Genomic DNA, 26,760 nt, shown 5'->3' on the forward strand with positions numbered 1-26,760 from the left:
AATCTACCCATTTGTACAATGTTTTAAAGGAGCTCAGGCAGAGCATTTCAGAAATGGCATTGTAATGACCTCTGACTTACTCAGCCATACTTCTCATCCACTGAGGTCTTAATATTTTGGCTTTTTGCTTAAAACTCTTAACAACATAACTGACATGAGAGAGACTTATGCTAGAGAAACCAGATGGAGCAGATGTTTTAACTTGAAACAAAGGGCAATTTTAGAAAAATAGCAAAGCTATGACGACACAACTCTACTAAGAAGCCTTAAATGACAGCTTCTTGCATAACAAATAGTCTACGGTTAAGAGAAATTTTTACAATTGAAAATAAATACTCACCACCATCTGATGCCGCTGTCTGAAAGAAAACAAAGAAAGACATGAATGAGAAACAGTCATCGTAACTCTCAGAGGAAAGAGGAGAAGAAAGCTCCGGGTGAGAAGAAGAAAGAGAGGAGAGACTGGAAATCCCAACACTTGAGGGATTTCCTCCTGATATCACATCAACCTTCCTCATTCTGACTGAATGAGTGTGAATGTGTGTGTGAGCTATATTTTACAAAGACAATAACACACTGGCCTGTTAGAGTAGCTCTGGATGGGTGGCTATACACACAGCTGTTCACACCTCTGGTTTGGGTACCACCCACACATATGCTTACACACACTGCAGCAAATGACCCGACCCAGGCCATGCAAACACACACGCACATAGACACACAATGTCCGTTACCAATGTTTGTATTTTAAACAAAAGTATTTACTCAAGCACATTTAAAGCAATAAAACGTCTCATTTTAGAGGAGTGTTATTAACAATGGGTGTGTATTTGTGATTTTTGCTGTTATGGGATCAAGGAATAGTGACATTGAGAAAGTGTGATAGATAGATAGATAGATAGATAGATAGATAGATAGATAGATAGATAGATAGATAGATAGATAGAAGAGAGATAGATAGATAGATAGATAGATAGATAGAAGATAGATAGATAGATAGATAGATAGATAGATAGATAGATAGATAGACCTCTTGCGATGCTCTGTTTCTGCTTTTTCAAATCCTCTACATTCTATCAAATAGGTAGGGGTGTGTGTGTGTTTATGGGTGTTGCCACACAAATGGGAGAGACAACACACACACTGTTTATTCAGTGGGAGGAAGTGAAGCGGTGAGGCACGGCTTAAAATCTTCAAAGGAGAACATAAATGTAGCAGGGATGAATGACTAGAAGAAATTCAAAAACTAAAGAGAAGCGACGTCTAATGACACGAGGCCTAATGAATGAGATTTAAATGACAACCCGACAGACATGTTTAGCAAGATTAGCAAACTGATGCTACTGCAGCAGACATAACTTTATTTGTATGTGTGTCTGTTGTCTGGGAGTTTTGAAATAACTGTTTATATGGCAAACACACTTTGTCACAAGTCCCATAACTCAAGTTCCAGTCCTCAGACTTTCATTCTCACTGTTTGTTAGCGTAACATCAGCTCATCAGCAGTCTGAAGGCTACATTCCTATCCCAGCTGGGTGCCTTTTGCAAAGCTGAGATCACGAAGAACATTAAGGATACTTAAGATAGTGTGGGGGGTTTCATATGGTAATGAAGGTTTTTACTGGAGAATTGGCATCACATCACAGCTGGTCAGGTGACAAAATGCATGCTTGGCTTGCATACCTTTACTCTAAATGACAATTTAATAAGAAACTACAACAGCTGGATTTTTATATATCATATAAACTCGATGGAAAGATAAAGTAAAACTTGCATGAGGACTCAGTTGTCATTACATTTCAAGAACAGACACTGCTAATGGCCATAATCACTGGTATACAAACTGGTAAATTAAAACTGGTTCTTAAAAATATTCTCATTAAGATTCAAAACAGTAAAATAAAAAAAATTAAAATAAGCATTCAGGGAAACATGTATACTAACTTAACTTAAAAACAGGTATTTTACTTAAATGCCTAACCACACCTGAAACCAACATCACAACTTTCACTCAGTCAAATTCACTCATGCATCTCTAATAATCAATTTATCCTGGTCAGTGTCTCAGTGGTTCCGGAATAATTACACATATTAGGAATACTGGGAATGAGGCAGGAATATGGGATCTGTACACCTTGGATAGGGTACCAGTCAATTGCAGGGTACACCATGCACACACACTTTCACAAGCCTATTCACACCTAGCAGTATTTGGAGAACATGCAAAACTTCACATAGACAGTAACCTGACCTCAAAGACCCTAGAGCTGTGAGGTGAGGATACTATCCATTGCACCATGGTTCTGCTTGTTAGTGATAATAAAGATTCCAAACACACTCTTATTGCACTTTATATATACATGACACTTTTCTCTTCAATTTATGTGTAAACTAGAGGTGTAAAATTTAAGTAGGTATATTTTTTTCCATATATTAATGTGATGCAGTTGCAAAAAGAAGATTAGATTTTGGAAATAATTTGATGAACATTTTTACATGATTGTTGACTAATGACATACGATGTATAGTAAATGCCTACTAAAAAAATTGGTAAAATGGCTATTGAACTTGCAACAAGATAAATCACCAGCATCAGTGTGAAATATCCACATATGAAAATGAAGTGAAAACCAGTCCGAAAAGTGAAGCTCTTCTGCTTATAAGCAGATACCTGAAGTATTTGTAGATATTCATGACTCCCTCTGCCTTGATAAAAGCCTCATTTCTGGCTGAAAAAAAGCAACTCTAACATGCTGCACTGTGGGTTTGGTGTTCTTTTAATGAAATGCTGTTTTACGCCAAACATACATTTTGGAATTACGGCATTATTATACCTTTTTGGAATCACTCTCATCAGACCATAACACATTTTGCAACATGGTTTGAAGTGAATTATTTGAGTTTGGAAGTTTTTTAAAGAGCATCCTACCCCATAGACCAGATATGAGAAGAATATGAGAGATTGTTGTCACATGCAGAGTGTTATCAGCATGTGGCAGCTTCCCTGGTTAGTAAATTGGTAGAGGGACATGCTGTGCTTGGTGATGTCACTGTGCTGCTCCATTTTCTCTATTTGATGACAATGGCTTATACACTGTTTCAAGGTTCATCTAATTTGGAAATTCTTTCATACCCCTCTACTGTTAAGGCTCTGGGTTGTTGATTGGAGGATCGGTGTTCAACCCCAGCACTGCCAAGTTGCCACTATTGGGCCCTTGAGCAACCCTCTCTGCTCCAGGGTTGCTGTATCATGGCTTATTCTGCACTCTGGCCCTTAACCTTCAAAGTTGGGATATGTGAAGAAATGATTTTGCTGTGCTGTAACAAAAATAAAGGCTTCTTCTGATCAACATCTTTCAACAAGTGAGATAGCATGTATGCTTTGAAAGCTTTTTATGGACCATGACAAAACCAAAACATTGGGGATGTGGTAGCCTAGTGGGTAAGGCATTGGACTACTGATAGGAAGGTCATGTATTCAAATCTCACCAAGCTGCCACTGCTGGGCCCCTGAGCAAGGCCCTTAACTCTCAATTGCTCAGTTGTATAAAATTGGAATAAAATGTAAGTCACTCTGGATAATGGTGTCTACTAAATGCCATAAATAAAAATGCTAAATGCCAGAAAGGTAGATGTGGAGAAAATCCTACACAAACAGCTAAGCTTCATTTGGTGTTAATCAGAATCATGTCATTGACAACAGCTGTAGGATAATTACTTCTGAACATGAAAATCTTTCTGAACACAGCCACATCCCCAGTTCTCAAAGGAAGACTAACTCTTAAAGTTAAAATAAATATTTTAATGCATTTCTATCTTATTAGCTGCTTAGAATTAAAACTGACAACTTGGCGCTTTACTGTTAAATTATGCTGGTCTGGTTTGAGCTATCTTTGATGGAACTTTTCTTTCTCTGGTTATTTGCACAAAAGCATTCAAAAGTTGTCAAATAACAAAACATATATATGTAGAATAAGCTGATTATTGTGCTAAAGCATGAAAATGTCCTTGATGCAATTTAGAATTAGGATTTATCACTGTTTACATGCTAATCTGATGACTAGCATGCATGTCAATTATTTCACTGATTTAAAAAGTTATTGCACTTCTGGGAATTCTTGCCAAGTTTTGTTGCAGACAGTTCAACAATAATCTTAAAAGAGCAAGGTTGGTCAATAAAACCACCATCATCCATATTCTGTCTGGAGCTCTAGTTATTAAACATAATTAAAAAAGACAAAGTCTGTAACTATAAATTTACAGCCTCTTGTACAATGTCTGTTTTAAACATGGCTTATTCCAAGAATGCTTTTGAGCAAATCCTACAGAGCAGAGATGCAGACAGACTCCAAAACCCACAAGGTTTCATGAGGCGACACCAAAAGCATGAACAAGCTTTAGGACGCAGGCTTTGCCAATACTCATGCGCTACTCAAAACATGTGCATACAAAGTTAGAAAGCAACAAAATGAGGTGCCATATTTGTGGAAAGAAGTATGTATTTAATGTGTTTAAACTTTACTAACATTACTAGCAAGATTCATGCTTTAAGTATCTTATATCTTCATCCTGAATGCAGGGAGATACAGCAAGCAACATTTTTCTAGCTAAGCTTGCTAGCCAAATAACTGGTATAGTGCTGGCCAAGCCACTCCAGTTCCAAAGGGAACCAGACTCAGCTCCAAAGTGGCCCCTTTTGTGGTTTAGATGGAGGGAGGGAGCAAGACAGGAATAATGGGAAACAGAGGTAGGGAAAGAGTCAGCATGCTGGAGGAAAACAGTCAGCCTGGACATGGTCGTCACTTGCAGAAGTAGCAAGGCAATTGGTGCCACCACCCAAGAATCCTCAAATGGAAGAATCTTACGGTAAAAAGTCATTTTAGACCACAGACATTGTAGCCACTAATGATGCACGTTTCAGTCTTTGCAGGTTAAATATATCCTGGAGTACCACTAGGAAGTATGTTATTATACAGGAAAAGGGTTTTACCAGGAGCAGAAGACAGTTACCACACTCAATGGCAGGGTTGAAATGTGGGCCTATATTCAGTTTGAGATGTAAAAGCAGACGTGTTTCAGACAACCCATGAGGAATAACCAACAACTCTGACTCAGTCAGGGGAAGCAAAAAATAAATAAAAATCAAAGGCAAATTTGGTGTATATCTGGCTTTGGATCGTCATTATTTTCAAACTTAAAAGCAGCATCATTTGAATTGGTCTGCTGAGAACTGCCACAACAAAAGCTTCAGAAAGAATCTGATGTTCCTCCTGTCTCATGAAACCCACATGAAAGCTTGTCTATTCCTTTGTACCCAGTTCAGCCCAAAGCTGCTTTTTTGCTTCCCATCCACGTAAGAATGTCACGGTTATGCTGAGAGCTACACACTTTCTTCTTACTTACATATCATTGCCGCCTGGAGACTCAAGCAATCCTGTTCCTCTTAGGTGATATCAACACACACCTGTCAGAGTCATTTCCTTTTCCAATGACTGCTCACACCTTTGGCAACACTCCACAAACAGATTGCAACACACCAAGGCTATATGTGTGGCATTACACTGGTGTAGCTATGTGAATTTTTTCTTTTTTTTTTTTGCAACAATAGGAGATCCAATTCCTTATTTTCAACGGTAATAGTTGAAATGTATGTTTGGGTTTAAGAACACACAGTTGTATAGCTCATCATCAATGCTGTACACGTCTCCAAATTTATTGCAAAAGTTTATAAACCTTTCTGACACTTTGTTAACAAGATCCAGCAGTAATCATTCTGACAGTTGTTGTCAACAAAAGACAAAAAAAAAGCCCATACAAAAACGTAGAATGCTGTTTGTACTGTCTAAATGTAAAATGACTTTACAAGAGACAAGCACCAGATCTAAACAAAATGTCTTGGCATGTCCTAGCATGTTTAAGCTGGATGGATCACAGAGAGCAATAGCCACAAGAAAACAGTGCGTAAGGTGAGGAGACAGCTTCCATGAGCCCAGCAGTAGAGGCAGAGCGAAGCGTGAAGTACCTCTTTTGTTGAAATCCTGCTGAGCAGACGCAAAGCTCCCTACCACAGCTGCTTCGTGTGGGAGAGAAGGAACGGAGAAAGGAGTGAGGCATCTAATGAGTTGAACAGCTGATCTAACAAACTCAAGCCAAGGATAGAAGAGTAGAATCCAAGTCAGAAATAGGACAGAAAACAATACAAAAGAAAGCTTACCACTATGCGTCCATATGCTGATCGGAAGGAAAAGAAACGCTTTCTAAAATGTTTCTTGGAGTTATTCATGATTTGTTAAGATTTGTCATCAGACAGAATGTGTATACACATGTACCTGTGTGAGCACACCTTATGATTCCCTTCCCAAGATGGGACACACAGACATGATGAGCCATGTCTAAACAAGTTTACTCAGCCCCCAAAAATATGACGTTGCTGGAGCTACGCTGTAATTTGAGACATTTCCAACATTTTAGATTGTATAAAACTGAGCAAGAGAAATATCAAAACAATGTCTGTTCACACAGACTTGTCCAACTCAGCTACACACTGGCCTTACATGGAGGTGTGTGTAGTTGTGCATGATGCAGGTTAAATTTAGTTTCTTTGTATTTGTGTTAGTGTGGTTCCTTTTTGGGTGGGCCATAGCCAGGGAAATCCAGAAGAGAATGGTTACATTAGTGTGTTTTCTCTTCTTTAGACAAAATCAGAGCTGTATTTGTAGATTTCATGGTGGGAAATGTGTTTTCTCCTGTTGCTACAGCAGCATGTCCTTTCTACTTTAGGAAAACTTTGAAAATAGTATATATATATGGAATTTTTTTGTGTATGTGCAATCATGCATTTGCCTTTTATTTCTATTTATTTTGCTGTTAATTCTCTGTAACACCTTTAAGAGCATGTGTGTATGTGCTTCCAGCTGGGGGAAAAATCACTTCCACTCACATCATTCACTACCCGAAAGAAGCCACCATATGCAAATTACCCTGTCATATACACAACATTGTGTGTACGCTACTGCACATGTATGAATGTTTGTGTCTGGTGTGTGACTTGAGACCATATGAACCTTGAACGTCTTTTGGCGACTCAGAAACAGCCAGTGATTGAAGAAAACAACATTCGAGGGACTAAAGTGAATCTCTCCTTCTTATCTCTAGCAGAAAACAAACTGCCTGAAAATAACATCAGAGACCTCAGAGGAGACTTCCTCTGCATTCGCTGGAGAGACGCGAGAGACAGATAAGAGCGAGAGAGAAATGACACAGTGTGTCGCTCCTGATACTGTTATATGACTACAGCAAATCATGAAACCTTGGGCTCTTTCACATTTTAAGATGCAGCAACAAGTGCGAGATTTCTTCACCATATATAGAGAATGAGAAATAGATGGAACGTATGCTGGAGACAGTAGGGATGTTAATTGTCTTTGTCTTTCAAATCTCCACTTTGTAAATTTGTCATAACAGTAAGCAATAAAAACTGACCCGAAATGCATGATCCAATGAATAACATCGCATAGGTCTTATTCAAAGTTTCATTTATAGTGATTATGTAAGAAAATGTCACTCTCATGTCACGTTCCTCACAGATGCCATTTATACGTATTATTTATATACAATGCTACATTGAAAATTGCAGCATATGCAAAATTTAGGTTTAAATAAGGTGTCCTTCATACCAGACGTTGTTGTCTTTATAATGGGAAATTAAATAAGTCTGTGAGATTGAATGCGTCGATTTACTTTTACTTCTTCTTTTTTTTAACACTCTTCCATAAACACAGTACTTAGGTGATGTAATCCATAGCAACTAAAAATTTAAAAAAACTTCCAAAAGCACCCATCATCCCATAATTGCTGGAAGAGTTTAAACAATGGTTAAAATAGAAGCTGTTAAAAAAAAAAAATCATCCCTGTACTCACCATTTTCCAAAACAAAATTACGCCTGTGTGATGGGGGAGTGGTGCCTGACCTCAACCGAGACAATTACCTTCCAGTGAAATGGCTATTTTGGATCACAAAACTATCATCGCATCTTTTACCTATTTTCTCCATCATAAAGCATGCAAGAAAAATAACATGGATTGTCTGATAAACAACAACCTCCAGGTAAAAGAGAGAATTCTCTACTGATAGATCGTACATCATAAACTTCAAGAGAAAGCCACGGCTGCAGGCATCACTGAGCCTGGTCATGTCTCAACACATAGCTAGAATAGGTTCATTCATTCTCTAGAACTGACACTAAGCTTTAAATGTAACCTTGCAAACTGGAGTCACATAACAAGGTGAGGCTTTATAATATGACTCTGGCTTTGCTTCATCATTGACAGGATATTTTTTAAAATTGTCCTAGATCCAGACAAAGGTTGTAGGTTAAGAGCAAATTTAGAAAATGACTCATCTTGTTAACGATGTTTGCCAAATACAAGTCGTATATCAGTCCCTATAAGACTTGAAAGGTTTTTTGTGATTGTTGTGGCTTGATTCATTTTTTACTTGAATTCTAAAAACATGATTCTTCTTTTAATCTCCTGTTTTAATCGGTGTAAAGACACATATGAAATGCCGTTCTATAAGTATACTCATGTTTGACATGCATGAATCATGGTGTAATGACGTCGCACAACGTGTCATGGCCCAAATCTTCTGTAAATTTGCAGTAATTCTGAAAAAGTTATTCTGAATATTGCGGAATGTTTGTTAGAGTTGTCATTATAAATGACATATATATGTCATTATAATATGTCATTATATATATATAATGTCGTTATAAATACGAGCAGATTTTGAAGGATCTGCTCTTTCACTTTATCTGTTAGCAGTGACAGCGACGGTCGTTAATCCCACTTCTGCTACAGAGCTACTGAATTCTCAAATCTGAAGTAGTGAATTTATTTTCTTTGACCAGCGGTTCTGACAGTAGCTCCAGGCTTAATCAATGGTTCTAATACTTTGTTGTTATTTAACAAAGTAAAAATCATAAGCATAGATATTGTGAAGCTTTTTCTTAGGAGGTGCTTATTTAACATTTCTGGAAAGAGTCTCAAATTGTTAAATAATAAGAGAAATACACCAATTCAGCACGTGCAGGTATAATCCGCTGTAATTATTGTATATATACCAACGCATGCAGTGCTAATCCGCAATTATTGTCAGATAACAGCACATCTCATTATATATTTTTTTTATCACTTAAAAAGCCATTAAAAATAAAGCTACTTTAACAAGCTGATTATCTGCTGTATATATTTGGTGTTTGTGTATAGCACAGTGGCACAGTGTACATTTTAAGATTTTTAATTTTTTTTTAAGCTATTAACTATATATACTAGCTTTATTTGTTATTTATATGTATATTCTTTGTCCAGGATTCCACTATCATTCAAGTACTAATGTAGCAAGTAAAACCACGGAATCTAATGTTTTTTACTATCATGCTAATTAATTATTAATCACTTGTTTCAGTTAAAGTCTATATTATAATAACTCATATCTTGTGTAAATTAAAAAAAAAAAAGGATATATATCAGATATAAACACCACTTCCAAACCCTTGTAGCTCCTGTAAATCTTTTATAAGAAGAATTTGGAATTTTAAAAGAATTTATAATAATCATACACAACCCACCGTTCCTCCATTGCAGGGTGAGTGAAAGGGATGAGAGCAGCTCTCGTTTCCCCTGGAGGCAGTGCATCAGTCATCATCTGAGCTTCAGCCATGACCCCACCCAACCACACTTTCAAAAGTTTTCTCTCCAGCTTTACTGAACCAGTGGTCTTTCTAACTGAAACCTGATGCTCATAATTACACACGGCAGAATCCTTTCTTGACAAAAATAACTCCCTTTGACGACGCATGGGCACTAAACCAACTGGTTTCAACACTTCAATGAAGGATATGTGTAAAAATAACAAGCCGTGCCGGGATTATAGAATAGAAAACGTATCTTCTCGGCAACATGGAAAAATATTCTTCTATGTTGCTTGCTCTGGTCTCTATACCTGATGTAACCCTACTGCAACTCTATTAAATGTTTTTAAATATAAAGTCTCTTTTTAGAGGGGCTAGTACAAATACTGCTAATCCGACATGGCTCCTCTGACTGCGAAAGGAAGGCAATAAGTAGGTCTTTTGGGAAAAAAACGTCACTAATAGCTTCCCATTCCCGGGTAGCTGCACTTCAAAGAGTAAGAACATGCAAACACTTCCAAAGCGATAGCAGCAGTGATCAGCCAGTGATCACACTTATACACATATAGAGAGGAAATTGCCGTTGCTTTTTTATTTTTAATTTTCCCTTAACCACTGAAGGAATTAAAAAAGCTCTGGATACCACAGGAAACAAAAAAGATGCTTTTTCTACATTAATTACAATGAAAAGAAGATACGAAATGAAGTTCATTTACGGCTTTTCATTACAGTATTATGAATTGTGAAAAAGTGAATTTAAAGAGATGAAAAGTTTCTGGTAAAACAATGGAATATGGACAGAAGGGAAGAATGAAAAACCGAGCTTTCTCTTATTTTACATATTTGTGCATAAATGTGTTATTTATTAAGTATACCACCGGATCAAAAAGTCTGAGATCACATTGTAAATCCTAATTTCATTACTTACACTGTTTATGTCCCAATTTAAACGTAAGGAACTTCGTGATATTGACCACGTTGACTGTTTTGTACAAACTGTCAGATTTTCCTCCTGTCTAATGTCTTCTTCTAAAGCATGTGTTCAGACGACACTCAGATGGATTTGATTTAAAATGGACCGAAAGGTTTTGCATAAACTTGTTGAGTTCATGCAGCTCGAGTGCACACTACTACTAAAGACACTCTGAAATTTACGTAGATTTTCCAAGATTCTACTTTTCACTCAAGTTGTTGACATTAATTTGCAATGGCAAATATTGGATTCCATTAAAAAAACAATGCAGAATTTGCGCTAGCGCTCTCAGACCGCACTGTTTATATCGCATGCTTAAATTATACATCGGACGAGGTTGTATATGGTGTCAACGTATATGTTCACGCTGTTCAAATGGCCATGCTGAATATAAAGAAGAATAACCCATGAAGCATTGATGTGTTTGTGAAATGAGGATGATGAATATTGGGTTTTCACTCAATTACACAAAAGCATATTATTCTGCCCTTCTTAAATCAGTTTTTTTAATCCAGAGCTACTATTAAACTAGCAGCTGGGCTTCATCAAGGCACATTTTGCTGATAGATAGTCACACAACGCTGTGGTTTAGGGTTACCAGTTCAGAGTCAAGTAGAATACACCAGGAAGTCCAATCATCCACAGTGCAACTACTAGTCTTCAGTACTAGATAGAGTGTAATTCAAGTACAGAAATAATTGTCAACTCAAAACTCTGTAAGTAACAGTTCTAGAGAGATAGAAGTTTCCTTTGGTTCCTTGCGTGTGAGCGCAGACTGATGACTAATCGGACACCTTAGTCAAAGCCCAAATGGCTGCCTGTTTACATTTCCCTCAAAGTGTGTTTGTTGTAGACAGTGAGGCAGATGGAAATGTAAATTCTGCACATAGCGGTGAGTTACTCCAGCATCTCATTCCAGAGCAAGATTTTAACTAGTAAAACAGCTCATGAATCCAAATATAACATTTTAGTGGGTAGTAGTGTCACATCAAGTAAAAACTGTTTACTAAAGTCGTAAACATTAAGATTCCAATACAAGGCCACACAAGGTCTTCAAAGCACAACACTGAAACTTTAAAAAGGAGTGAGAAATTTTCAAGAAAAATAGATGCACTAAGATAGCAGAGATAAAAATGGCACTTACTGTAGGAGCATGGAAAGTTAAAGGTGGCTCCATGTGTATGTGTGTGTGTGTCCTTAGTGTTTCTTCAGACACCCAGCATAAATAAACAGGTCCATTCTGCTACATGCTCATAGAATAAAGTTGAAGAGGTTTTCCTTGCATCTAAAAAAACTCTCCCTCTCCCTTACTCTCTCACTCACCCTAATGCTCCCTCCCTCTTTCCAGGCTCACTCTTTTCATTCTTTTCAGTCACTCGCTCTACTTCAGCGTACTTTCTCCTCCCACTGTAAGAAAAACCTCTCTCCCTCAGGTCAGTGCTAAAGTGTTTGTCACACTGATTTAGGAGGAAACTAGAGAGATGACTTTGGCATTATACCCACAAACACACATGACCTGTCATGTAACACCCTCTTGCTCATGTATGTGAAATCAAACACTTCTGTACCATGTATTTAACAGAAGACAACAAGTCACTTGCAGACATCTCTGACACTGTATTACTTAGAAAGTGTTCAGATTCCCCACATGCCCTTGTAATAACATGCTAACAAAAGGCAGGACTGGTCAAAGCCTCCCAAGCTTGATTATCCAGGGTGTGTTCTACTTGATGTAGAGATTATTTTCAGGTCACTAATTGTTCCAGTTTGGTGACTTTTGTTTAACAATATGTCAGTTGTGGAAGTCCACCAGATACATATAACCACAAGCAGACACGTGTGGACGAGCCACCTCGCAAGCTGCATAGAACACTAAAGGGACCACAGATAAACATGTTCTTCAAGGTTGGTTACAAATGCTCAGTTTTAACCCTGTCAAACTCTTGCTGAAGCATAACTGGCTGAATGCAGTCACATTGTTGAATTAAAAAAAAAACGGACACTAGAAATTCATTCACAGATTAGTACAAAGATGCAACATACCAAAATTTCAGCACAAAGCAAATTTGCAGTTCCCAGGAATTATGAGTCACAGCTACAGTTAAAGATTAAACGCTGTATTCTACAAGAAAAGGTTAGCGCCCCTCAGTGGCCAATCTCACAAGTAGTTCACAAAAAAGGCCTTGTATATATTACAAAATAGCTAAAATTCCATGTGGGTGGTATTAAATGGTCCAATTTGCTTTCGGCAAGGAATCAGAGGGAAAACAAAAGACGTTTATCTGTACATCTCATAGCTCTTGAGATATGGAGCAAAACACAAATCAGTGTATGTTGTAGCTACACCATCAGATGCGATCAGATTTCTGTTCTTGTAAAACAATTCACTGCAATCAAGAGTTTATTTACTCAAAGTGGCTGAAAGTGATTATTAAACCTATTTAAGTCATTATTTGGGCCACTTTAGTTTAGCATGAAATTGCTGTGTAAACTGCTGGAATAAGGTGGAGAGTCATCGAGTTTGATTTTATCTGGCAATCCAACAAATACCATGCTTACAAGACACATTTTCCAGTTTGAGCAAGTTTCGTTTAGTCTTTCTCTTTGTCTCTCTCTTTCTTTCTCAACTAAAGCTGCTTTTATCCTGGTGAACATCAGTGTGATGTTCTCATAACCACACTTTCCAGCTCGTCTGACCACCAGAAGGGCACTAGGTCCGTGAAACAGCCGTGTCCCATTCCAGGAAAACTCTTACTGCTCTCAGATTTCACACTTGGAAAAATGACAAAACCTTTTCCACTTTAAACCTCACACATTTGGCTATTTTATGAAATCGGCTCAGAAAAATACACAGAAGTATGACCTATATAGAAATAAATATAATATAGCAAATCAAGGTTTGAAGTAGCATCCGACTTTTGCTGAGAACTTGATTATTTTTGTATATTATAAAACTCTATGCACCTCTAACAAAAACTCAAACCTTTTAATGTATACAGTCATGTCCAAACAGCTGAGACCACTAGGGACAAGCAGTTATTTAGGGGCTCATATGAAAATAAAAATAAATAGAATTTAGGCTTTAGAATTTTAGAATGTTAAAGATGTAAAACAAAGAAATTAAACTTTCAATATCTTGAATATTTTATGCTCAATAATCTGCAATATTTCTAGCTCACTATTTAAGGGTAAGCAAATTTGTCATATTGACCACGTTGACCAACATTTATTTATAAAAGCTCATTTTTTTCTCACCTCCTAATCTCTTCTCCTAACGCATGCGATCAGACGACGCAAAGATGGATTTGATCTAAAACGTATCATATGGTTTTACACAATCTTTGGGGTTTATACAGCTCCAGTGCACAGTGTCATTAAAGCAAAAATGAGACGTAACAAATACAAAAAATGAGACTCTGAAATCCATGTAAATATTTTAAAGATTCTACTAAAGTTTTTAAGATTTCACTGAAGTTGTAACAATTAATATAATTTGTACAGACAATTGGACCCCATTGTACAGGATATGTGATTAGAAAGATCTTACTCACTTATTACAAGGAACATCTTTGTTGAAGAGTTTTGCTGCAGACATTAGTGTTCGCACGCTATTATCTTTTGCTCAGCAGTTTAAAATAACAGCCTGATTGTGGTCATCACTTTAACACGAAAACCACATCCTATAGCTTAAGTGTCTGGGATTGTGGATCTCATATGGAAACTGGTAAAGTTTCAGGAAAGGTTTTGATGATCCAAAGAACTCCCAATGAAATAGCAATGAAAGAAATTATAATGACAAAATGAAATGACAAAAATAAAACTTTCTGTACACAAGACTCTTTATCACTTTGCCTTTGGAAAAGCATACCTCAAGGTCATCGAGTGAACGAGCCAGACTAAGTCTGTTGCTGCATGCTGAAGTTTGTCGAAGAGATGAGCGTCCTCTTGTGAGACCCCAAAATCTGTAGCCCTGAGAAAATAGAGAAAACAACTGATATGTCACATCAACATTTTATATTATATTATATATTTATCTAGGAGGGTTAGGGTTAGCAAAATTAAAAAAATAAATACATAAAATAAGCAAAAAAAAAAACAATCAAACAAAAACTATATCAAGTTTGAAATGCATTCAACTTAAAGTAGTAAAAAGATTTTACTTACATATTCCTTTCATTAAATCAAGATTCAGCCTTTTGTGTTTATTTTTAAATTCACTTATTGTAATTCAGGTTAATCTAATTTGCAATAGACCACAAAAAAACATTGGGCTTAATACAGAGAGCAGAAAAATCAAAGTAAAGCACCTAATTGAGTTCTCGTCCATTATTTATGTTCAGGCTGTTATTTATGTGTGAGAGCAAGACAGGACACATACTACATGCTGTAGTAAATGTCTACGTTTTTCAAGATTATGATTTGTGCTTTAAGGCTACATCAGTTTATATTTGATTAAGCATGCGCATTTTTCTTATTAAATCTTTGGTGAAGAGTGAAATGTTAGAAATTACTTTCTTTTACTGGACCAGTCTAGATCCAGGCACATGTACCACACCACATGTTTATGTTTTACAGCTAATACTATCACAGTCTAGTCTTTCCTATATAGGCTTAACAAGATCCAACTGCCTCTTCCTTATAAAGAATTTATTTATAGTGCCATTTGCAGACTGTAATAAGATTACAAGTTTATTTATTTAATTCATCCATCCAGTAATGTCTTCAGTGAACATTTTATTTCATGGTTAGGGTAGCGATGAACCTGGCGGTGAACTAGATACCACTCCTTTAAAGGGCACTGTTGTTGTTTTGTTTTTTTTTTTTAATATAAAATATTTCATATAGTTCCACTACATTTCCATCAGAAATTTCAGCGGTGCAGGTTGGTCTAACTGAAAAAACACTGTTTTGTGGATAAACATTACACCGACTCATCCGCCTGCATTGTTTATCCTCAAATGTTTTTAAGACTTCGTGGCTAATCGAAAACAGTTATCTGATAAGCATATGTTTGACTGGAATGACAATGATATCACACATACCACACAAGTCTGTAATTTCCTTTCCATCTGAACATTGGGCTCCCTCGAAACAGATGCGAGCACTATGGTTAACCGAGTTAATCTTGGCATGGCTTTAGCTTTAAACTAAAAATATGTCTTCCTACAGAAATATTACAAAACCGCAAAATTGCATTAAGCAGGAGTCACGAAGCACTATCAAATTTCTGGTCCTAATTCATCACTATCGATGCTACAGCTGAAATCAAATTAAAGTGTTCCAACACGGTTAAAATAGTGGGGGGAGCGTTTGTACAATGTGAACAATTACATTTTATAGCACATAATCAAACTAATGCACAAACCGTGAGTAATTAAGACTGAAGACTGAAGTCACTTAGACTTAACACAATGCTTATCATCCCTGCATAGAGAAATTAGGCGACTGTTGCCAGGTGACTCTCTTGAATCTAAACCAAGCTTAACTGCTTTCCCACTGATCTGTCTGGCATAATCAGGTTGGACTTCACTAATCAACACAACAGCTCCATCTGCTGTGCCCCAACCATGTAGCTCCATCTGTTCTATGGATCATGATTTAGTGTGCAAATTAGTCTGCTACATAAGAGACTGCTAGCCTCATAACAAAGACATAGCTATGTTTTAACCTGCATTTTACTACTTGGATGCTTCAAAGTGTATTATTATTATCTCATCCTGTATACACGTCAAATGATCAATTGAGATGATATGTAGTTATATATACCAGCACTTTCGATGCAATAACTGTCTATCTAGTGAAGTGAAATACGGCTAAGTATGGTGACCCAGAATTTGTTCTCTGTGTTTAACCCATCCAAAGTACACACACACACACACACCATGAACACACACCCAGAGCAGTGGGCAGCAGTGGGGGTTCGGTGCCTTGCTCAAGGACACCTCAGTCGTGGCTGGCCCGAGACTCCAACCCACAACCTTAGGGTTAAGCGTCAAACTCTCTAACCATTAGGCCACGACTCCCCCCACTAATCTATTACTATTTAGTAAACTACCAGATGAATTGAACCTCAGCTGCTAGTAGTAAAAGTAACTCTGTAACTTAATAAGAAAAACTGTCTTAAAATGATCAATGTGGGGTTTAAATGTAGTCAGAGTCAAGAATTTCCGGCTACTTTGTATGCTTGAGACTTTTGGGCTTAAGTAAGCAGAGGTTAACATTGAAATGTATTTGAAAGATAAGTAAATAAAAAAATACCTTGCTTTCTCCATCCTTATTTTTGGATGCACCGCTGAACAGTTTCAAAGTCAAATCATAAGCGAGGTCACCAGGTTTTTTGTATCTCATTGGAGGGATTTGTTCCATGGCAGGTGGTAAAGTGTTGTTTTTTGCTTTGGGTCCACTGGTATCGCTGTCAGCCAGGCTGTCAAGGCTGGTAGGGCGAGGTTTCTGCCAGCGAGCCCGGATACTAACAGAGGGCCAGCGCTGACTTCCTCTCCGTTTGGTCTTATTTTCAGTCAGTTGTGATTCCTTACACTTAGAAACAGAGTTTAACGGCATGCTACCTGAAACGTCTTCTCCAATAGATACAGATGTTTGTGGGGTGGCAGGGTCAGGGAATGGCTCAGCGAGAAGGCACCTACGCTCTGGCCTTAGTGATTGTCCATTGCTCTGCTGGGAGACACATGGGGATTGTTTATCCCAAATTGTGTGGGAACTGTTTGGAGATGTAAGACTCCACCGGTCAGCAAAACTTTCCTGATCCTCCGGAGACACGTTTCCAATTCCGCTGTCCCCACTGCCGCTGTTTCGTGTGCTTGGCTGTTCGTCACATTCCTCACCATCCACTTTGAGTCTCAACTTCTCAACATGGTCTCCCATGTCAGTGTAGAGGACTGACACAAAGTTTAACATTGAATATGGATTCTGGGGAAACTCCAGACAATCCTGGGTGTCTGGGTCAGCAGTGCATGAGAAGCCAAAGTGCTCAGAGATGCTTTTATGCTCATTGTGATCACAGAGGTCTGGGTCTATGATGAACACATGACATAAAGTCTTTATGCAAGTGCTTCGCTCAGCTTTTTTTTGGTCTGTTTTGGTCACCTCCTTTGAGACAAGACCAAAAAACCTAGTGTCTTCAGTACATACTGCACACAAAACCAGGTTCTCCGCAGGGTATGCTGCCAAAACCACATCCCTGTCGTCACAAAGCTGCACACAATTACACTTGACCTTCATCATCACCAGGTAATGGGTTTTTTGTTCTGTTGCAATTTGAGCAATACTTTCCCTTATGGCTCGTAATGTTTCCTCTTCAGAGTGGGAAATCACTAGATCCAGTTCTGTGGAATTTATGTATCCTACCACCATTCCCACGTTCAGAGCACTGGAGTCAGGTAAAATATCATGCTGACTCTGAAAGTCTGAGAAAACTGAATCTTTACTCACAACACGCAATGGTTCCTCCTGATCAGGTACATGCAGGTTGTGTTTTGACTGACACCGATAAGACCAGTAAGACATATCTGGTTCTGATCTAGGTCTCTGTTTAGGTTGTTTTTTTGATCCACTAGTGCAAGCCTGGTTTGAAATTTCCAAAACAGCATTAAAACTGCCCACTGATTCACCTCTACCTTTCTCATAAGATTCCATCTGTCCTGGATTTGACCATGTTTCATTCATCTTTCCTTGAAAACCCAGGGAACTGGAGGCAAAATTTACTGAATGTCTGTCATCTGATGAGACAAGTAAACTAAGTGATCGTGATGAGGAACCAATGAGCTCCACCACTGTTTCGTGTGAAGCTGCCGACACATCGGTGCCATTCACACTCACAATACAATCACCAGGCTTCAAGCCAGCATCATGAGCTGGGCTTCCTTTCATGATCCCACTCAGGACACAAGGAGCCTGGCTAACCACAGTGAATCCGTATCCAGCTCTACCACGCTCTATCTCCACTCTGCGCACTGTAGGGGCTGGAGAGAAGTCCAGAGATCTCCTCACACCTTCCGTTGGCTCCAGAGCTCTCATTTCTTCCACTGAGGTCCAACCAAATCACAACAAAAGGCTTGGGTGATGCTGCTGCTCAGTGATCACCAGTCATTGCAGCTACTGTAACACAAGAGAAAAAGAAGCAGTAAGAGTTTTAGAAACAAAACTAATCAGTGTTATAGGAATATAGTTATAATATAGTATATTAGTTTTTGCCAGTGTGAAGTAAAACAGCCTTTCTAAGGTGTAGCATGTCAAAACATTGGCATGAGACAAGCAACTTCTGCGCACGAGCTCAAATTCTTCTTGAAAAAAAAAAAAAAACTTAGGCGAAACAAAGTGAACAAAATTGTCAATTAAACGCTTTTACGATTCAATACAAGTTTAAAAAAAAAAGGTTTGTAGCCGTGATATCTAAAATATGATCGCCCGTTTTCAGGGTTTAAGATTAAAACACGTTATCGTTACAGGGCAAAGTTCAAAAAAGTTCACAATAAACATTATACATTAGATATTATTACTAAATGCTTCATAAATATATCGACGATAACGGACGCGCACTCACTTACCTGATCACAACAGCCGTATTTTATAAAAAGTTCCAGCTTTTTCACTTCTGTCCTGCACAGACAACCAGTGCCTTTCACTATTGTACTCAACACAAAGCGTCATTCAGTCACTATGGCACCGTTACGATCGCGAAACCAAACGAGCGCTTCTCATTTGACGAAATACCTGTCAATCAAACTTAGCGTTTAAACAAATACTTGGTGCTTATTGGAGTTCGGAAAATCACGTGGGAGGTACAGGGCGTGACACATCCCAACGGCTCAGCAAGCGCGTGGGCGTAAAACCTTGAGCTTTGCCCCACCCACTACAGAACTCAGGGCAATGCTGAACACGTGGCTTTAACTACAAACCGAGTTAATAGCTGTTTAAGTCAGGGGTTTTTCAACACTCTGTCATCTGTTGGACCCATTTATTTCACCGACATAACCCAGATATTCATTGTTTATATAAATATGGAATGTGTAATGATTGTGTAATAAGTGTTTAAAGAAATATGTAATGGTGATGTGGTAGCCTAGTGGTTAAAGTGTTGGACCACTGATTGGAAGGTTGTAAGTTCAAATCCCAGGTACACTAATGCCCCCTTTCCACCAGAAAGTACCGGGTGTTGGTTTAAATTTGGTTCCACTGGTGCATCTTCTAAGAACAGGTTTGCCTTTCCATGGGCCACAGTGCCAAGTCTTACGTCACTGTATACAACGTTAGTGCAGCAAACACATCAACAATGGCGGATGTTGCTTTGGAAACCTACATTGGCATCCAAACGCTGCGAATCCTGATTTGAAATGATTTAAAAATGGCACTAACAACGGTTTCTTTTGTCTTGTTGGTCACAGTAACCCCACCCCCAGCCCCTGATGCAAGCAGTTCTTAAGGCTAGACCAGCAATGTTTTGGTGCTACTTAAGAACCACTTTTCCTGGTTCAGAGCCGGTGCTTTGGCTGTCGAAAAAGAAAGAACTGATTTTAAATTAGGCTCTGGCTCTGAACCAGCATTCAAACTGCCTTGGTGGAAAAGGGGCACAAGGTTCCACTGCTGGACCCCTGAGCAAGGCCCTTAACGCTCAGTCGTATAAATTGAAATAAAAATGTAAGTCACTCTGGATAAGGGTGTCTGCCAAATGCCAGAAATGTAAATACAATAATATTCTATTAATGGCTCCTACTATGTATAGGCTTACTTGTTTTTTGGTTATTGAGGACGCTTGGTTATTTGGTCTCAAACCCATACAATTATAGTGAAAAGTCAAATGGGACAATAACTTTCCATCATTATAAAAGTAAATAAAATAACAACAATAAGATAGATAGATAGATAGATAGATAGATAGATGGCTGGATGGATAGATGGAACCCCTGGGGCTCACCGCTTTGAGAACCACTAATTTAAGCTATCACACTTTTAATTCAAGCGTTTAATTCACAACAATATGTCTGTGAATCCTAGCAGCATTTAAGGTGGTCAGGGATGTTACCAATTTCACACTGGCTTAAATGATAAAACACAAACCAGACAGAAAACTATGAGTTTATGTAAGGCTTTACAGAAGTTATAAAATAAGATCACAGCTTTAAAAAAAATACAATTGATTATTCACCATGTAAAGCATCTCAGGGTAACGTGAAATTCTTTAACAGTATTTAATGCCTTACCAAAGATGCAATAGTAAGTTCTGTGTGTTTATTTTCATTTATCAACAATTTATTTCAATAACTGTTGTGTTCCTTTAATATAAGATAATATTTGAGATTCTGCAGTTTGTACAGCTGCAAATTCATTACACGTCAAAACTTATTATTGGGAATAGCAGCTTTGTGATCAAGCTTTGTGTTTCCCCCAAATGTTGAAAATAAAAAATAAAACAAATGCCCATTAAATAGAACTATGTATTTCAATAGCTTTGCTACTGAAGCACAAAAAGCATTGTGATGCTGTGAATACCAGTTTATGAGGAGCATGTAAATGCTGGCTAGGATAAACTCAAGTATGTGTGTTTGCAAGGTGGGTTGTGGATGGAATCATCTTCTCCAGCAAGTTCATCATTCGCTCCTGAAGCTGCAAGCTTTGTACTTGCAGGAAGTTTTGCTGTTGGATTACACGTCGCACCTCTCGGCATGTGTCCTCCACAGCACGGCTTGTCTTCCTCTGCTCTTTCAGCATCGCTTCCATCACACGCAGCTTCCTGCGGCGCAGTGATGTACTGTGTGACAATTGCTGCCTCTTCATAGGCTGAGACCTGAAGAAACAGCTGTGCAATTATAATCTAAAAAGATCTCTGAAAATATATATGAAACTAATAAAATAGTAAGTATATATTAGTATTTCCAATTGCTATTCCGTAGGGTAGGTTCCGTAGGTGTGGCAGAGTCCACCATTTATATAGTTGTTTAACACACACTAACCTCCATAAAGTCCTCATGCACAACTCCATAAATTTTAAATTTTGCAGAAATACAGATTATGTCATAATACGTCTTTTGAATGGCCAATAATCTTTCTTAAATGTTGCTATTTCACAGATATAAGCCAATTTTCCATTGATTTGTTTCCCTTAGATCTGACACAATTACTATAGCTTCCATAGATTTGTCCTGCATTCAGGTCATTAATCTTAAGCTTCAACCAGTAAAAGCCAAAGAAAACACTTCCTCAAATCGAAATTTCAACTTGAGGTAAACTTTTAACTACAAATTCAACTACAGCTTAACATGTCTCTTAAGTATAATAATAAGTAGAAAGGAATATAAAGTATATTATGCTTTATATACACACGTATTTCATTAATCATCATTACATCATCCGGTTTCCTCCCCCGGTCCAAAGACATGCATGGTAGGTTGATTGGCATCTCTGGAAAATTGTCCGTAGTGTGTGATTGCGTGAGTGAATGAGAGTGTGTGTGTGTGCCCTGCGATGGGTTGGCACTCCGTCCAGGGTGTATCCTGCCTTGATGCCCAATGACGCCTGAGATAGGCACAGGCTCCCCGTGACCCGAGGTAGTTCGGATAAGCGGTAGAAGATGAATGAATGAATGAATCATTACATCAACACTGTCTGAGCAGTTCACTATTCAAGGATGAAAATTAATCACAGCTTGCTGGTTAGTGTTTTGATAACAAATGACGGACATAAATGCATTGTTTTTTTCCCAACTTTGTATGTCCGAATTTGCTGAAGGTTTTGCATGAGGTTATTCCAACCTATAAATTACTACTTACAAGATCAGAATCCAGAATTATTATTGTACCTAGTGGTCAAAACAGGAACCGCAACAAGCGCTAACAGTTCCAAAGAAACCAGAATCCTGCTCATAAATTTTAAATATATGGTAAAGAGTTATAACAAATTAAAGGAATTAAATCAAATACATTTCTGAAAAATGGAAAAGTAAAAAGAGAGTGCATGTATGTTGCAGTACACAGTATGTTGCAGTACACAGTTTGCACTGTGTACTACAACAGCTATATATGGTTGAAATGACAATAAAAGCTTCTTGACTTGACTTGACTTGATGTACACAATCATTGTACAAATATTGGGGAGCAAGAGCTGGATTAGAGAAGAGATGTACAGCAGAAATATGTGTGAAACACTTCCCATGCAAAGCCTGAGGAAAAGAAGAACATTTTTGTACTAATTTCAGGTATTTTGTCGTTTTGGAGATATTATTAGGATGAAAATGTTGTTCAACTCTGGTCATGACATTACCTCAAACACAGTTGGACAAAGGTCTAAAACCTCTCAAAACAAGCTACTGGACTGGATGTAGTTGACCTTCAGCTGTTATACGACATGCTTTAATTCCTTTGTATTGAGTGTAGAAAACCCTGTCTCAAATCACATTTCTCTGGTAGAACAATGTTATAAAAGTATGGCATACAGTGATCTGAAAGTAGTATATAGAAAGGTTTGCTGACACCTGCCCATCACACCCATATGTGCATTTTCAACATCCCATTCCAGATATAGTTCGTCTTAGCTATTATAATAATTTTGCACTCTTCTTGGAAAGTACCTACAAGAATTTGGATATGGCACACAGTCAGAATTTCTATTTATCCTAAAACGTTTGTGATCTGGGGTCTCTGCAGGGCACTCAAATTCTTCCACACCATCATCTCTTTATAAAGTTATATCATTAGAATCAGCCATCAAAAGATATGGATCATTTGAAAGTCACATTTGTAAGTTAAGTTAAACACATTATATACAGTATATGGCTACTTCACACAACACACAAAAACTATTAACACTACCAAATTAGCATGTAGTCTTGGACAAAGCTCTAACTTTTATTCTTATATTGCAAAGTTTGTATATCAACCAAATTACCTGTAATGTACATGGTTGGTGAATACAGTTATGATTATAACATCTATGTCAGAGAAATCTAAACATCCTTGATCTAGCCCCTTGTAAAAAGCATACTGAATGAATATCCATAAACATTACCTGGACTCAAAGGAACTCACAGAGACCTCTGTCCCCTCATCATCCTCCTCCTCTTTGACCTCTCTTTCCTCTGAGGATCCAGTGTACTCAGGTAGAAAGCCTAAGACTGGTGTTCCACCTTGGGGTACAGAGGGTTCAGGTTGTGACGTGGATGCTCCAGTGATCTGAGGGTCCAGTGGGCTCAAATGGGTTTGCTCTGGTATCTTGGACAAAATCCTCTCAATTGATTTGTAATATGGCCAGTCGGGTGTTCCGCCACCACTGCTGGCTGCGTGCTTCAGCTTCCTGTTAATGAGAGTGAGATGTATTTGGGGCAGTACAATTGCGCACTGATAGGGGTTATATTGTTAAGATATATGTACAAATTACAAAGCTTAAATTAGTAAAAGTTACAGCAATAGTTAGGTTCAGGTAGTCCAATCTTGCCTTAAGCACCGAGACATTAGAATAAGCTTCTATCCTGTTTTGTCTAGAATGTTGAAAATAGTATAATACAAAAATGTTTTGCCCAGAGTGTTAAGAATGGTCTAAACCAAAATGACTGTTTTGTTTAGATTGCTTTAAATGTTACTGAACAGCAAATATGTTTAGTCTAGGACCAGTTTTAGAGTGTCCTTTAGGGAGCTAAGAACATGCCTTGTCTTGCAATAGATTTAAGTAGCTTTTGTGAGTTGGATCAAATGCAGTCAATACAGACTTAAAACAGTAAGGTGTGTATAAATGTCTTAAAATGTCACCCTTACACTTGCCTGTACTGGAATGTCATGTTGGTGATTTTCATCTTTATCTCCTCCCTGTGACGGTGTTCGCCGGTCAGGTCATACAGACGCTTAGCCATCATTTCGTAGATCTTAGCATTGCGTTTGGCCTTCTTGAGCTCAGTGACGTACTCTTCCCAGATGTACAGAAGCCCTTTCATTTCTGAATCTGTCCAATTGCGTGCTCTTCTGTGCTTCTCATTTGGCACTATATAACTGAAGCAGTCCTCAGCGGACATTTTGCAAAGCACCTATCTCTATGTCTCTCTATTTCAGATTTTTCTACAAACAGAATCCTGAAAGGTTGTGTTTCACCACAGCAAGCTTTTAGAAAGCCACCTTTTCCCTTTCCTTTCTGTTCTTTCCTCAGGCTTGTGATTATGTGTGAGGCCACCCGTTCTGCCCTTCCCCCCTCTAACTCAGTTAAGAGGCATCAGAATGGGGCCTGGAGGGCTGGAGCAATCAGCTTTAAAAGCTTTTAAAGAGGGAAGTTCGTCACGGTGATGTCAAGTTGCCCTGGCAACAGCCAGCCCAAGCCCTTCCTCCCGCTCCACCTCCGCCCCTTTCTCTTTCTCTATTTCACATTCTCTGTCTCACTCACTCTCCGGTATGTAACAAAAAGCTTTTAGCAGAAAGCCAGTGAAGTGGGAACACTACATGTGAAATATGAGTCCACAGTGGCGTTGTAGGCAGAAGATGAGCTGTTGCCTTGACAACATGCCTTGTTGTGGACTGTGCAATCACAAAGCATAATGTGTTTAAAAGCTTTTAATGGTGGCTAGAGCACAAATCTTGTCTGCTGACATTTCCGAAATGCACTTAGAATTTACGTTCTGCAGATTTATTTAAAATCGTGCAATGTCGATATTTGGCAGTGTGCCTTAAAATGTGCATACATTTTCAGTCAAATAGATGCATATTATTTTTGTATTTAGCTTTCATCGGTTTATATTTCCTGCTGGATGGATTGGTAAGCATGTGGACACAGTGATCTTTATCTAACCATATCTACCCCACCACCCCTTCCTATCCCTGTGTCCCCTCCCTGCATACTTTTAGCATAAGCCTCCCTTTTGTACTGTTTTGTCTTACATTTACCAGTGATCATAGCAGTGTCTGGTTGTAGACAATGAGGTCCCGAGACACCTAACAGCACAGATTGGCGGTCTAACTCAGTTAACCACATTATATCCATTGGTCCATCTGTTGTTTTGTGTGATTCAGGCCTCCGTTACTAATGACTGTGAGCTGGGTAAAATTTTCAGGGTCTGTGGATCACTATGCAGTTTGTAGGCTGGAGACCTTCCATACTGAACAACAGACTTCTAAATACTGATATTACATTTAATAATATTTACTAAACTGTAACACAAGCTACGAGCGTATTAATGATTCTATTCTAGTAGTGACAGTAATATAAAATACTCCTTAAATTTATACATATATAAAATAACTTGGAATTAATAGGTAAAGGTTAATTCCAATACAATTGTACTTGGTATATTTGGGATTTGGTTCTAGGAAGCAGTATATGCAATAGAAAAGAGTCTATAAAGAGGGAACCTTTAAATATAAACTATAAAACTGGAACATTTCAAAATAGAATGTTTATTAATAATGAAGTGAGAAATCTTCCAAAGGAAATTTACATCCTGAACCACATTATATAGGTTTGAAATATTTTTGAGGCGCTTAGTCATTCTAGTGCTTACATGGTCTTTTATTTTGCATTTTATTTCTCATTTGCTAGGCTGACATCACAGGTCTTAGCTGTGTATACATTTAATAGAATATTTTTTTTTTACAGATCTTAGATATAATGAACATTAGTCAGGTTTAAATTTTCGATCCTAAATCCAAAAGAACAGGACATTTTTCTGCCCTTTGCTATTTGCCAGTGCTGCCAGTCAATGTTGTAGTAATAAGAAATGCAATGAATGCAGAATGCAATACAGTGATGCTGAATTACAGCAGGGATTGAGGCACAGCTAGCTAGGAGATGACAAATGCAACAGCAGTGGCATTACCATAAATGTTGAATCTTTTGTAACTTCTGTTTAAGCAGAGTGTACAGAAGAGGACAGACTAAAGGGCAAAAATAATCCACTGCTGCAGCGTGAAGAAGAGAGCGCGAATTTAAACTAGCATCATGGATTACTACTACTACTACTAAACCATTAAAGAGAAAATATACCATTGATAATATATACAACATGGGCCACGGTGGCATACTGGTTAGAACATTTGCCTTACACCTCCGGGGTTAGGGGCTTGATTCCTGCTTCCTGTTTGTGAAGTTGCATGTTCTACCTGTGCATCA

General features: G+C 38.1%; 2 protein-coding genes across 7 annotated transcripts in view; both read right to left on the reverse strand.

Annotated features, from left to right (window-relative positions):
• The window catches only part of rgs12a (regulator of G protein signaling 12a), a 33,240-nt gene extending 13,910 nt beyond the window's left edge, over positions 1–19,330 (reverse strand). For 3 of the 5 annotated variants that reach the window (XM_060874285.1, XM_060874283.1, XM_060874284.1), the window contains exons 1-4: positions 19,230–19,330; positions 16,924–18,780; positions 14,534–14,635; positions 341–359 (exon numbers count right to left, since the gene is read on the reverse strand). In XM_060874285.1, coding sequence (XP_060730268.1) covers positions 341–359; positions 14,534–14,635; positions 16,924–18,699 — 1,897 coding nt within the window. In that variant the 5' untranslated portion in view covers positions 18,700–18,780; positions 19,230–19,330. Of the gene's footprint in view, positions 1–340; positions 360–6,214; positions 6,338–11,809; positions 11,949–14,533; positions 14,636–16,923; positions 18,781–19,229 lie in introns of those variants that run through there. The other 2 variants (XM_060874287.1, XM_060874286.1) reach the window with 2 other exon arrangements.
• Positions 19,331–20,847: 1,517 nt separating this feature from the next.
• msantd1 (Myb/SANT-like DNA-binding domain containing 1) lies at positions 20,848–25,437 on the reverse strand. Of its 2 annotated transcripts, none has more exons than XM_060874290.1 (3): positions 24,432–25,437; positions 23,683–23,967; positions 20,848–21,466 (listed from the first exon to the last, which is right to left on the reverse strand). In XM_060874290.1, exons 1-3 carry the CDS (start codon positions 24,677–24,679, stop codon positions 21,211–21,213), a joined length of 789 nt encoding a protein of 262 aa, XP_060730273.1. In that variant the 5' UTR covers positions 24,680–25,437; the 3' UTR covers positions 20,848–21,210. The 2 variants fall into 2 exon arrangements, with proteins under 2 accessions (XP_060730273.1, XP_060730272.1); XM_060874289.1 differs by having other exon boundaries at positions 24,426–25,437.
• Between the last annotated feature and the right edge of the window lie 1,323 nt (positions 25,438–26,760).

The sequence above is a fragment of the Tachysurus vachellii genome, chromosome 7 (assembly GCF_030014155.1).
Source record: "Tachysurus vachellii isolate PV-2020 chromosome 7, HZAU_Pvac_v1, whole genome shotgun sequence".
NCBI classification, from domain to species: Eukaryota; Metazoa; Chordata; class Actinopteri; order Siluriformes; family Bagridae; genus Tachysurus; species Tachysurus vachellii.